The sequence below is a fragment of the Ruditapes philippinarum genome, unplaced genomic scaffold (genome assembly GCF_026571515.1).
Source record: "Ruditapes philippinarum isolate M1 unplaced genomic scaffold, ASM2657151v2 ctg3889_1_1_1_1, whole genome shotgun sequence".
In the NCBI taxonomy this organism is placed as follows: Eukaryota; Metazoa; Mollusca; class Bivalvia; order Venerida; family Veneridae; genus Ruditapes; species Ruditapes philippinarum.
The window spans coordinates 53,724-67,353 of NW_026861388.1; the positions used below are offsets into that span (position 1 = coordinate 53,724).

Here is a 13,630-nt window from a genome sequence, read left to right on the forward strand (position 1 = left end):
TTTGAAGTAAAATTTTTCATTAAGGTAACTAGGACTCCTCATTACAAACTATTAAACAGAAATTTATCAAACATGATTACATAATACATAATATGTTAACAATACGAATATAAAAGATATACATTTGAGCCGTGTCATGACAAAACCAACATAATGCATTTGCGACCAGCATGGATCCAGACCAGCCTGTGCATCCGCGCAGTCTGATCAGGATCCATGCTGTTCGCTATCAGTTTCTCTACTTGTAAAAGAGTTTGTAAGCGAACAGCATGGATCCTGATCAGACTGCGCGGATGCGCAGGCTGGTCTGGATCCATGCTGGTCGCAAACCCATGATGTTGGTTTTGTCATGACACGGCTCATTTATTGTTTTTGCATAAAAAAAAACTTTTAAGATATGGACGGATTATCACGAAGTAACAGTACTATCAATAATTAAGCAATCAATAATGTTAATTCAAAATACGAAAGTTAATTATTATTTATGACAGGTGATCATTTTATATGGGCTTTTGGCGAGCTGCCAAGGTTTTGTATCGGTCACCATGATTGTCACTGAAAGTGACGGAATCTGCCGAATTTTAACGAGTTTATTGTACAGGTTTTAAATGACATTAGCATAGTCTGGAAACAAGTACGTTAAAGAAAGCATGATTACTATCAACTATTTAAATTTCCAAACTTGAAATTCGTTGAAAATAAAGATTTCCGGAAAATAGTTAGCCTTTCCGAATCAGTTTTTGCAGCCTCCCCTGGAACACACATTTTCAAGCACTTTGTGAGCTTGTTTTACACCTTTAGAAGCGGCATGGTGAATCAATTGATGTGCCTCTCTGGAATTAGTAAATTTATATATATTCATAAGACTAAGAATTCAATAACATGATGAAAACGCATATGCTAAAACAAAGATAGTGTAATTGAAGGGGGTACATTAAATACGCAGTTACTTCAGATGAAGTTGCGAGACAGTCACATATAGAAAATCAGGGCTTCACTGCACGTAAATTACATATTTTCATACCGAGTGAATAAAGATAATGCAATATCAGTTCACTGTCCATTATCACCTTTAAAATGACCTTTTATTTCCTTTTCTTGTGCATTCATTTAGTTATAAGGTATTCCGTGACCGAGTGGTTAAAGTCACTCGTCGCTGTGGCACGACGTGGGATTCTTTCAGTCGAGGAAGCTATCTAGCTACAGACCGGAACGCCCGTTAGTACAGTCCCTGGGGACCGTTTGTGTGCAAAAAAGGTCCATGGATAAATGATATACCAATGTAAAGCTAAATGTTTGAAGTTTACAAAAAAATTGGGTAGACATGTCAAATCATGGTACGTTTTGAGAAATCCAAGATGGCCGCCAAGATGGCCGCCAAATTATTGAAAAATGGCTAATACGCAATTTATATGATAAAATTAGTTCTTTTTTGTATTTATTTTGGTACATGTGATGTTAAAACTTCACATCCTATTGGAACAATATGAAAATGGAGGCATTTCCATTATTTTTTTCATATACTCTGAATTTCATAGATAAATTTGCTAAAAAATGCATGAAAAAATTATCAAAAATTGATATGAGGCTGACATTTTTTCCTACCAGCTAAGGCATAGCGATGTAAATGAATATTTTTACCATATACTACAAAGACTTGAACAAGATCATACTAATATCACCCTTATTTTCTATCTTCATTGTAATAGAATGTAGATTCTGATATTCTTAAAGTGGGTGGGGTAACGAAAACTAAGTCTCAGTATTTTGTTAACTGGTTTGTTGTGATAATTAAAACTATGAATAGTCAACATGTATTGCACTTTGGCATGTACCTAAATTATAGATAATTAAGAAACTTAGACTGATATTTTGTTTATCAATATTCAACTTGTTCTGTTGCCATGGCAACGGAGAAGTAAAATGAAAGACATACCTGAAACGTATGACACTTTCAACTTTTAGCATTTTAAGCATGTTGTTAAGAATGACACAAACTTATAGATAAATAATCTGTGCACAATGCCATGGTAACAAATTGAAAAAAATGTAACATTAAAAGAAGTCACATTTAATTCTAGCACATTATCAAAACAGATAACAGCGGGCTGCCGATATTTTGAAATTAGATGAATAAATTTATTTCAAGAATTTGCATCATGCATTTGCTTTTTTCAAACTGCTATACATAGGAAAAGGTCATGTCAGATGTGAATGTTGTTATGTTGTTATGTTTGGAAAGGATAATTAATGGTGATAATAATAAGTAAAATTAATGGTGATAATAATAAGTAAAAGGCAGTCTTAAGGTAGAAATGTATATAAACATTATCAAATGTTTGAAACTGTACATAGGGTAAAAATTTAAGACTTTGCATCTAAAACGAGAAATAAATATGTCACTGGTTCAAATTCTAGGTCAACCAACATCATATTTTAATGACAATCGAATTTATTGTTGAGTTCAAACTTTTTGGTTGTAGCTTGTATTATGTAATTCTAACTTGCACTAGATAAAATTCCCGGGCAACTGATCTCAGTGTATAATTCTGCATCTGAAATTTTACAATCAAAATACAAAGAGGTCACTAGAACAGATTAAGGTCAGCTGGCATGTCATATTGTGTCTGTTATCCAAATTTCTTTAGCTTCAAAGCAAGAAGGTAAGTCACGAGGTCTTAAATTCTAGGTCACCTTATACCAGTGGGGCCACAATTCTTCCAACCAAATGGCCTTCCATTGTGGTTTCTGACAAAGAGTTTTTTATATAAAAATCTACATCTGGGCAGGGCCATTTTTATGCTCCCTGAAAAATTATGGGGGAGCATATAGTCGCCGGGCGTGTGTCCAAAACCTAGTCGAGGAGCATCACCTGGTTCAACCGGCTCTTGTTTTAATCCAGACTCATGATCATTATTTGATCCCTGCAAACTTAGCACTTTACGGAGAGTGTCGGATGTAAAAATCCAGGCGTCTCTTGTTCCACTGACAGCAATTGATCTCGGACATTGAGTTTTACGGTCATTTGTCTGTCAAAACAGTTAGTACCGTAGCTTAGTAGAAATTGTTCATTACTCTTCTGGCTATTTATCCATGAAAGTGAGATACTTTAACCAACCTTCAAGCTATCAACAAAGAAGTGTTGAAATTGGCGTATAACTCAGACCCGACCCTTTCATGATTTGAAGAAACATGGTAAAAGTCTTCTAGAAATTGTTTCACATGCTCTAAACAATGGGGTTAAAGGGATGATTTTATAAAGGATTTTATATATAAGTTTGACTATGTAAATCAATTGACCCTTGGGAAAGGTAATTATAATCAAACGGATCATGACTTTACCAAGCTTAGAAGTGTATTGTGTATTATTGCTATTATATGACTTATATCGTGACATAAATTGATATGGTCATAGAATGAATGCTTCACACTTAAATATCAAAGCATTTTATTTATGGAGAAGAAAGTTTTCAAAGCCTTTTCTTTATAACACAAAGTAAAATGACTTCTGGGGTTAGGGCAACTTTGACAAGATTGTCAAGATTTGAAAAATAAATTAAGGTTTTTTTGACAATGCTTTTAACCCAAAATCTAATCTGATCTGGGCATTTGGTTTTGGAAAAATATGATTTTAAAAAGTTTTCCTACGTGTCTCCATATGAAATAAGTTGACCCTAGGGGTGGGTTAAATTTTCATTTGAATAAATTTTTTACTGGTCTATACAAGGCTACAACAGAATTAATTAGCTATAGGCATCGGTTTGGGAGAAGTTATTTTTTTTAGCTTTTCTTATATGTAAATTGAAGTGACCCCTGGCATAAATGATTTTGACCACAAGGTCGTGATTTAAGCAAATTTAATAGTATTCTATACTAGGTCCTGCAGTTATGGAGAAGAATATTTTCATGTTTTTCCTATATTTACATTGTGTAAAGAAAGTTTACTCCGGGGCTTCGCAAGAAACATGAATGTGTACTTCTTGACCTTTTACCAACCATGACCTTGATGTTGTGTCATGCATATCATAAGCACATAGTCTCACGATGGCGAATATTTGTGCCAAGTTATTTAAAATCTTCCATAAAGTCAAAAAGTTATGGAGAACATATAACCTTGACCTTGGTTGCAGCGACCTGGATGTTGAGGTCTGTAGATTGTATCGTGGTGGGGATCATTGTGCTAAGTATTTTTAAAACCTTGGAATTGTCAATAAGTTATACAGCGGTCGTTGAGTTTGACCCTGACCTTCAGGGTTGTGCCTTGCTTATTGTGCTCTGCCAATGGTGTCATAATGTTGATCATTTCTGCCAATTCATCTTAAAAACATTTCAGAGGTTTAAAAGTTAGAGACAGACGCGAAATGTAGACTTTCTAACATATGAACTGTAAGTGTGACCCTGACCTTAAGGGTAGCATTTCAATTATTGCGATCTGCACATCGTCTCATAATGGTGATCAATTGTGCCAAGCTATTTAAACAAAATTTCATAGGTTTAAAAGTTGTGGAGGGGACACGAAATGTAGATTTTTATACATTTGACCTTGACCTTTGGTGTAGCAACCCAATGTTTGCGTTCTGCACATGTTCTTATACTGGTTATCAATTGTGCCAAGATGGTTTTTTTAATTTCAGCGGTTAAAATATTGGAGCGGACACGAAATGTAGACTTTTTAACATTTGACCTTAAAGTGTGACCTTGACCTTTCGTGTAGCAACCCAATTATTGCGCACTGCACGTCGTGTCGTAATGGTGATCCGTTGTGCCAAGTTATTTCAAAACTTTACAGCTTTAAAAAATTTATGGAGCGGACACGAAATGTAGACTTTTTATTATTAAATGAAGACTTTTAACATTTGACCTTAAAGTGTGACCTTGAACTTGGGGATAGCAACCCAATTATTGCGCTCTGCATATTGTCTCATTATGGTGATCACTTGTGCTAAGTTATTTCAAAAAAAATTCAGGGGTTAAAAAGTTATGGAGCGGACACGAAAGTGTTATGGACTGACGAACAGACAGACGGAGTCCATTCCTATAATCCCATTACCGCTACGCGGAGGCAATTAACAATGTTGGTTTAGTCCCATCTTAAAAAGCCATACATATAAAAGCTCAAGATCTTTTTATTTATTTCTGGGAATATTTGAAAACATTACACATTGTCATTTCTGTTTTTAACTTCCTTCTGTGACTAAGATATACAATAATCCGATTTGTGCAAAAAACAACAACAAAACAAAATTTCTGTCAAATGTTATCAAATATAGCCTATTTTACGTCACATTAACACTTTAAAAGGCTTTGTGGCGACTTTCCTGCTTTACTGAGGAAAGCCTAATATGTTTCCCTCCGTGCATAATTTCATAATATTGACACCCTCTGGTCATCTTTTAAGGCAAATCAGAATTACAAAGTATGTAAGAAAGTGAAATTTGGCTTATTCAAATAAAGAAAACAGTAAAATTAATTGTAAAATAAAGAAATCAAAGTCATATGTTCATCCTGATTCCAAATTCAAATACGTCCTGAACTTAATTTTAATTTGGAACACACTAGTGTTCATGTGCATTACATGCAACCGGACAATTTGAGAAATGCTGTTTTTCCTCATCTCCAATTACATTGAAACTATGGTTTTAAGACTGCACTTTTATAATTACTTATTTAAAACAGAAAGCTGATATGAATTTTGGATACGTTCAGCCGCGGGTTATTCCACATGATTTATTGACATTTATTGATGAGAAAATAACGAAACTGTAACAGTTGATTTGATTACCAATGTCTTTGAGATTTTATTTGAATGCTTACCTGTATATAGTTATAGCTTATTACTACGTGACGACAATTTACATACTTCTTTGTGTGAGTGGAACAAAAATCGCTCCTAAAGTTTTACAAACACATATTTTTCTTATTACTGGTAAAAACAGTCGAAAACAAAAGCAAAATCTATCATTACACCAAATTTATTTAGACAAGTGCCTTTCTGATATATATAACATGTTCAAATGCGTTAAAATCAACAAATTTATATCATAGTTATAAACTTTAAAAAAGAATACACGACATATAAATAAAATTTCAACAATTATACAAATCTAGACATGGCTATGTAAAACTATTTGCATATAAACATAATCTTAAATTCTATTCAACGTGATTTATAATAATATTATGAAAGAGACCGCCATCTTCTTAAATAGTCACATATTTCTAAAGAACGAAGTGAGACTGCGGTAACAAAAAAAAAATATTATTTACATATCGGAATTACTTATATTGTATAATTAATTTGAGACTTTTAAGTTTTAGTTTTGTGTACATTCTTCTGTAGCTTGTTCTTAATGTATACTGGAGTTCGTCCCTACTGTATAGGTAAAACAATTGAGATTCTATACAACGTTTCAGGGATTCTGTTTTTCTCTATTTTAATGTGTTTAAATGGAGGGTTGTTTTTGGTAATAAGACAAACTGCCATTTGATGAACAGTCCGGAGTTTGTTGATGATCATTTAAGACATACTGACCGTATAACAAAGCATTAGGTGGTTTGACCTGTAGGTCACAAAATAATTTATAAAGAATTTTGAGGTAACGGTGGAATATGGCCTATTTGTTTTGCGTAACAAGACATCTATACAGGATTTATAATTTATGCTGCTCTATATTTTTTAGAATAGAAGAAAGTGTCAAATTTCTAATACAAAATGGTGATTTTATCCATGTTTCTCCAACTGTTAAAATATTTCAGCTGGGCTTGTATTGCATTGAGATGAGAACACAATCATTTAGGTTTTCCAGATGCATCCATGGCACATTATCTTGAAGACGTCCTTCATCACAACATATTGACATATTGTCTATTCCTTCTTATCACATTTGATCTGTGGGATTTTTTTTTTGCGTTATTTGTTATTTATTATTATTATTTAATGACCAATAAATGAAGAATGGTGAAAAGTTTTTTTTCCCAAATCGGGCCAAACATCAAGCATAAATTTTATTTTTCAATATAACTCTGAGTAGATTTCATTATCATCTTTTGCCTCTAAAACTTTAAGCGTTTTTATTGTTACAGTAACGGTTCAGCAAAATGTTACCGATGTTTTAATTCAAATTTGTGTTTTTTCGTGGAAAGTAAATATAGTGAAATTTGAAATGATTTTTTTTTATGTTTCAAATGTATCCAACTCTGAATTCTGTAATGCATAATCATGACATTAACTTCTACAACATGCTTGAAATGATAAAACCTAAAGCCTCATACGTTTCCGGGTTTCTCTCATTTAACCACTTTGTTGCCATGGCAACAGAACCAATTAATGTTGTTGGTAGAATAAAAATCTACCTTTTAGAAAATTAAAGACTTAAGAACATTTTAAAATGTAATCTTGTTGATTATTCTTAGTCTTAATAATCGTTATATATCAGTTCACTAGAAATTGGGACTCAATTTTCGTGTACCCCACCCACTTTAGGAATGTCAGAATTCACATTCTTACACAATAAAAATTAAAATAAGGGTACAATTAGTAAGTTGTTGATAAGGTCTTTGTATAATATGGTAAAAATATTAGTTTTCACCACTATGTCTCGACTGATAGGAAAAAATGCCAGCCCCATGTCGATTTTTGTTACTTTTTCATGCTTTTTTAGCAAAATTTCTCTATGAAAACAAGAGTATATGCATAAGAAAAAGGAAAAGGACCCTTTTTCATATTTTTCCAATAGTATGTGAAGTTTTAACATCACCTGCACCAAAATAAATACAAAAAGAACTAATTTTATCATATAAATTGCGTATTAGCCATTTTTCAATAATTTGGCGGCCATCTTGGCGGCCATCTTGGATTTCTCAAAACGTACCATGATTTGACATGTCTACCCAAATTTTTTGTAAACTTCAAACATTTAGCTTTACATTGGTATATCATTTATCCATGGACCTTTTTTGCACACAAAAGGTCCCCAGGGACTGTACTACGTGGTTCTTTCTTTACCCGTCAAGCTGGAAAGCCGTCACACGACCTACACAGTGTTGGAGCGACTTTAATTAAACCCAACCAAAAAAAATCACAATGCATATTTTTCACGCTCCGGGTTTGAGATTATTAAAATGGATAGTGCAATGTAGCGAAGTTTAATATACTTTTAAAAAAAGTCAACAAAGAAACTTAACCCAGGTTTTAGATCTGTCTTCATGCCTTTGAGATGTCCGATTGCCAAGTTGTAAGAGGCGTGGGCGTGTCCTTGGTCCGCGGCTTTCCTGGAATATAGCAACAGTATACATCAATTCCAGACACAAGCTCAACAACTTTTTTATGTTATCCATTATTTATTCGATAGTTATAAATGTTCAACAAAAACCGCCCAGTTAGCCCGGTAGGTATATAGACGTTTGACATTGAATTGGGCGACCCGGACTCGATTCCTGGACGGTGCAAGTCATTTTCATTGTCACTGATCATGAAATCCTTTCAACGGTCATTTGCACTGTAACTCGGCTCTGACATGTACAGAAGTTATCAGTTTCATGTGAAAATAAAGTCACTTGTACTGATGAACTACTTCATAGCCTGCCCAGAAACGATACGGTGGCCTAACAGGACTCTGGTGAATTTAAAGTGGCTTACTGCCTCTTACTGCCGGAGGAGGGGTAAATTACTAACACCATCATCACCTCCAGCAAATTTTCGATCACGATTTCAATTACTTTAACTGGTTTTTGAAACTGTATATAATTAATACAAATCAAAACAAACACAACTTTATTTATATGCACGCAACCAAGAGAGCTACAGCACATGTGTAAGAACATATGAGCCGCGTCATGACAAAACCAACATAATGGGTTTGCGACCAGCATGGATCCAGACCAGCCTGCGCATCCGCGCAGTCTGATCAGGATCCATGCTGTTCGCTTACAGACCCTATAACAAGTAAGGAAACTGATAGCGAACAGCATGGATCCTGATCAGACTGCGCAGATGCGCAGGCTGGTCTGGATCCATGCTGGTCGCAAACCCATTATGTTGGTTTTGTCGTGACACGGCTCATATGTATTTCAAATTGATATCAGTTTGTGTTTTAATCACAAATTATCCAGTAAGGTTACATTTTTTTCATCAGTAATTTTCTAAAATTTTCTAAGCCTACATACAACACTCAGGGCGAAGATTTTGCCTTATATACGTTGGTTTGATGGGGTAATATCTAATGACAAATTGGTTAAGATTAAATGAATTTTAAGTTTCAAAAGAGAAAGGTAACATCAATGGCCAATAGGTTATTTCAACCCTTACAGTCTTCATTACTAAATGATTACAACAACAAATCTAGAGAATTGGCATAAATGTAAAATTTTGTTCTTTGTTAAATAGCAATGTCGGTTATTGTTTAATTAACATAAGAATTGCTTATCCGATCACTCTTATCAAATCTATCTAATGAAAACATTTCGCAATGTTTAACTTTATAAAAAAAATACTTTATAAATTCGTTTCAAAATTCGCATTTTGAATATACAACGAAAATATGAAATATTTAATTTACCTAAACCATTCCATGGCTTTCTCGTGATGTTTTTCTACCCCTTTTCCTGAAACAAAAGAATCACTGAAGTTAGTTTCACATATATTTTTAATATAAAGCAGATAAATAATTAAATGCATGAAAAATACAACTATATATCCGGAGGTGGCCATGATTTGTTACCATAAGCACTTTCTCATTGCTTTTTTAATACAAAATATTTTCTAAAATTTTGAATTTTCTATGTTGTAGAAAATTTTGCAGATACACTGTACATTAAATTTATTTTGATATCTATATCATGGTGCTATTTTGATGCACTATATACATGTAATTACTTAAAAAATAAATTTTTATGTTTAAGAAATTTTTGCCGATACCCTGTACACGAAATTTATTTCGATATTTAAAAAAATATACGATTTTTTTCTTTCTCTGCGGACACATAACAAAACTTTGTAAAATTTAGGATACCCGACGACAATTTTATTTTATGTAAACACGTAATCTTTCTTACGTGTGCGACTTCCACCTAAAAGTAAGTAAGTCGACAGATTTATACTGATCTTAAATGGGTTTTTTTTATTAATAATTAATTATTAAAACTATTTTTCATGTTTCCAAATCGGCTCTCAATGAAAAATAAACTGAATGGATAGACCAAAATGGAGCGGATTTTAAATGCTTAGAAAGGAGTATGGTAAATGTATACAGCTCCAGTAAAAAAGAGCAACAGAAATGGTATACCATACCATGAAGATATCGTTGTCCAACCTGGTGTTGAGCTGCAGGGTAACCAAGGTGTGCGTATGCGTGTGTCACGTGGAAATGGAGGTTGTCAAAATAAAAATAGGCATAAAATGCAAACACTATCGTGGCACATAAAGCAAAACCCTGGAAAAGAAAGGAAACAACATTTTTAAAGATAGATATCATTATTTAACACCTTGTGAGCTTCCAGTTCTTGCACTATGTGATCTCCATTTATTATTATTATTATTATCATTATTTTTATTATTATCTTTCTCATTATTATTATCATTATTATTATCATCATCATCATCACCATCTATGTTTATCCCTACACTCCTGTTAAGCACTTTACATGTATTGGTATACGATTTAACACTCACACATTTTCAATAGATCTCCAAACTATACATTTATATGATACAATGCGATCTAAAAGCACTGTTGATTTCAAGTGTTTTCTTAAAGTCAACGTGTCTTCTCCGGTCTGAAAACATAGTGTTAAAAACAATACTGATTCCATTGGATTCGCACACAGCTGCAAAATCTATATTGGACGAGCCGCCGGGAAGTCATCCAATATAACTTAGTGTTGTACCAAACGATTAATAATTACCTCATATCACGCCGCATGAATATGAAATTTGTAAAATAATTTACTGGCTTGGATTTTTTCATACAAATGATAACAAAATTTTGGCCGTTGTGGATGTTCTTGTTTTTCAATAGTTCAACAGAGAGATAAATGCTGTTAATCTAAATGCAAAAATCGGTAAGCCTATTTCTTCGAATGTCCGGGTCAAACATGGTTTATATCGTTATGATGTAACAGCGAACGTAAAAAGATATATTTGGTCAATTCAAAACAAAGGGGGAAAAATAAAAGTCAATATTTGAAGCATAGATCTACATGCTTTAAATAAGTCGCTGAATTGAATTTTAGCAGCCACCCACTATGATAGGCCTACATTACACGTAGTAACATTGAGTACTGGAGTTATTTTTTTTTATATATATATCTAACGATTTCATAATAACCCTTCATTTTAAAACATGCGTAAGAATTGGTAAGAATTCATTGCTTGATTTTCTTTTTGAATTAAATTAAAAACTAACGCTAAAATTACTTTATTTTTCAGCATTAAAAAGTTCTGCATCAAAACCTGTCTCAACATTGGAAATAAGCACTAAACATACATGTATTTCTATATTATATCTAAGAACTGAATAATGGATGAGGTGTATCGATAAAAAGCCAACAATCAATGACATTACGACTTAAAACCAATAAAAACAGTGGAACGAGTTAGGATACGGGACAAATTATTGATTTCTAGCCGCAAGGTAGCATGAATGAATCGATGTATCACAATTCTACCCGATATAATTTATATCTCTAAATTTATACAGTGGACATCGCGTATTCTCAGTATTCTACACGTATTCTAAACTAGGCTAAATCTCTACAAAATCTTCTAATATCAAAATTTTGATAACAGGTCTATTTTTCATGTGTCAATTATAGAATCTACCAGTTAAAGTATCTTCCAATGCTAGCAAGCATCAATGAACTTCGGGGTTCTATAATTGCGTTGCTTATACTACCTAATTATTAAAGCGTGATCAACCTAGAGTGCAGTAGATCTAGGCCTACTTAGATTCAACTAAATGAAAACTTCTTAATACCGAACCTACAATATATAAGTCTAAACGAGTTTAGTAGTATTTTTAAAATAAACATAGAATGTAACATGTGGCCATCTAGAACTATTTATAGATCGAGAGTAGAGATATGCAGTTTGATTACCTCGACAGCCCTCACGTGTGGCGGGTCAGGTTTTTTCTTTCTTGCCAAATAGACCTTTCCCCCGTACGGCTGTTCACTGTCCCATTCGGAATTAGTGTCCGGCACGTACCGCTGTCGTAATCCCGAAGAATCACTCTCCGTTGTAATTCCACTATCCATTGCAGCCGCCATTTTGTAAACAATGATACTATACCACGTAGAGGGACGCTGACGTGTCGTCAAGGAAACTGCAGGTGCCCGTTTCGTTTGGCGCGAAAAATCATGTGAGCTTGTATGAAAGAAAATGCAGGATATAAATGCCTACAGATTTAATTAAAACTGACATAATTATTTTTTGCTTTATATATATATGAGGAAATGTAGTTATGTTGGTATTTAAACGCACAGGGTTACATTCTATCGGCTATAAGATCCCTAGATCTATCTATTCCTTTTCCCCTTTTTAATTTTGATGTTCACTTTAACATTTTGTTTCATTCTCAAGTTGAGCTGAATTGATTATATATTTCATACGATTGTCTGTTGTAATGGTGATTTACCAACGATTGATATCGGAAAATGTTTAGGATGAAATATAAATTTCCCTAAAATATAAAAAGACTGTCCCACTCTTTTTATAAATTGAACGTTACTGGTAACTTTGAAGTTTCAATGGATATTTTTTAGAAATTTCATTGGCCACAATGGTTTGTGCAAAGTGAATAATAATATTGAAAGAAACCATGTCAAAATGTAAACTTATTTTGACTTTCACCCTTTTACATACTATATACCCTTAGATGGGTATAATGTCACTTTAAAAAGAAGTTGATCTTTTGTTGGGGGAACGTTTTACATTCTGCCATCTCACTAGTTTATTAAGCAAACAGTGTCTGTGTCGGTTATTAAACAGCTTTCAGTGATTTAATGATAAGAATACCAACATAACGTTAACGTGACTGTACAGAGCTTTTGCTTTTTAAATAGAGGATATTGAATGAGTGTAAGTTCAATACTGAATTTATTGCACGAGTTGAATAAAAATTCAGTAATTCTATTTATCTCATACCAAAAATAAAGACCGTTTAAAGTGAAAAAAAGAATCATTTTTCATTGACGCGCCTATAGTATAACGCTCACATTTAGCGTGTCTATAAACTACGTTTGTATAACGCTAATGACGTCACGTCAAAATATATGCACGGCCGTGCAATACCATTGTACAGAGTCGCAAATTCGGCAAGAATAGATCGCCAGTTACAGCTTTACGGCCTTTTGAATTAGTTTTAATCTATAAATTCGAGTTCGCATTTGTGATGTTTGACGATTTAGTTCGAGACATCTAATTTAAAAAAAACACCATATAATTATGTTTAATTCTAATTCTGACGGAAAACGTTTCTGTTAAATATTCATGGAATTTACGGAGACACGACAGCAATTATTCCCTTGAAAATAACTATCACAACATCCATATTTGCAATATAAACTGTCATTTAACCAGATAGGTTTTAAACTTGCTGCGATAGTTTGTGAATTACTATTGATGATCATCTTT

At 33.3% G+C, this 13,630-nt stretch overlaps 1 protein-coding gene across 1 annotated transcript; it reads right to left on the minus strand.

Moving 5' to 3' along the window:
• On the minus strand, positions 1–12,294 carry LOC132715449 (secretory immunoglobulin A-binding protein EsiB-like). The gene is made up of 5 exons (XM_060698452.1): positions 12,094–12,294; positions 10,289–10,430; positions 9,558–9,603; positions 8,185–8,271; positions 1–833 (listed from the first exon to the last, which is right to left on the minus strand). The coding sequence occupies exons 1-5, from the start codon at positions 12,262–12,264 to the stop codon at positions 734–736; spliced, it is 546 nt and encodes a 181-aa protein (XP_060554435.1). The 5' UTR covers positions 12,265–12,294; the 3' UTR covers positions 1–733.
• Positions 12,295–13,630: the final 1,336 nt, after the last annotated feature.

Excerpts from the sequence above, each read along its gene's own strand:
- LOC132715449 (XM_060698452.1), bottom strand. The coding sequence starts at position 12,264 with ATGGCGGCTGCAATGGATAGTGGAATTACAACGGAGAGTGATTCTTCG. Across the intron at positions 10,431-12,093 it reads CACACGTGAGGGCTGTCGAG|GGTTTTGCTTTATGTGCCAC; the intron begins GTAATCAAACTG and ends TTTCTTTTCCAG. Across the intron at positions 9,604-10,288 it reads TGGACAACGATATCTTCATG|GAAAAGGGGTAGAAAAACAT; the intron begins GTATGGTATACC and ends CTTTTGTTTCAG.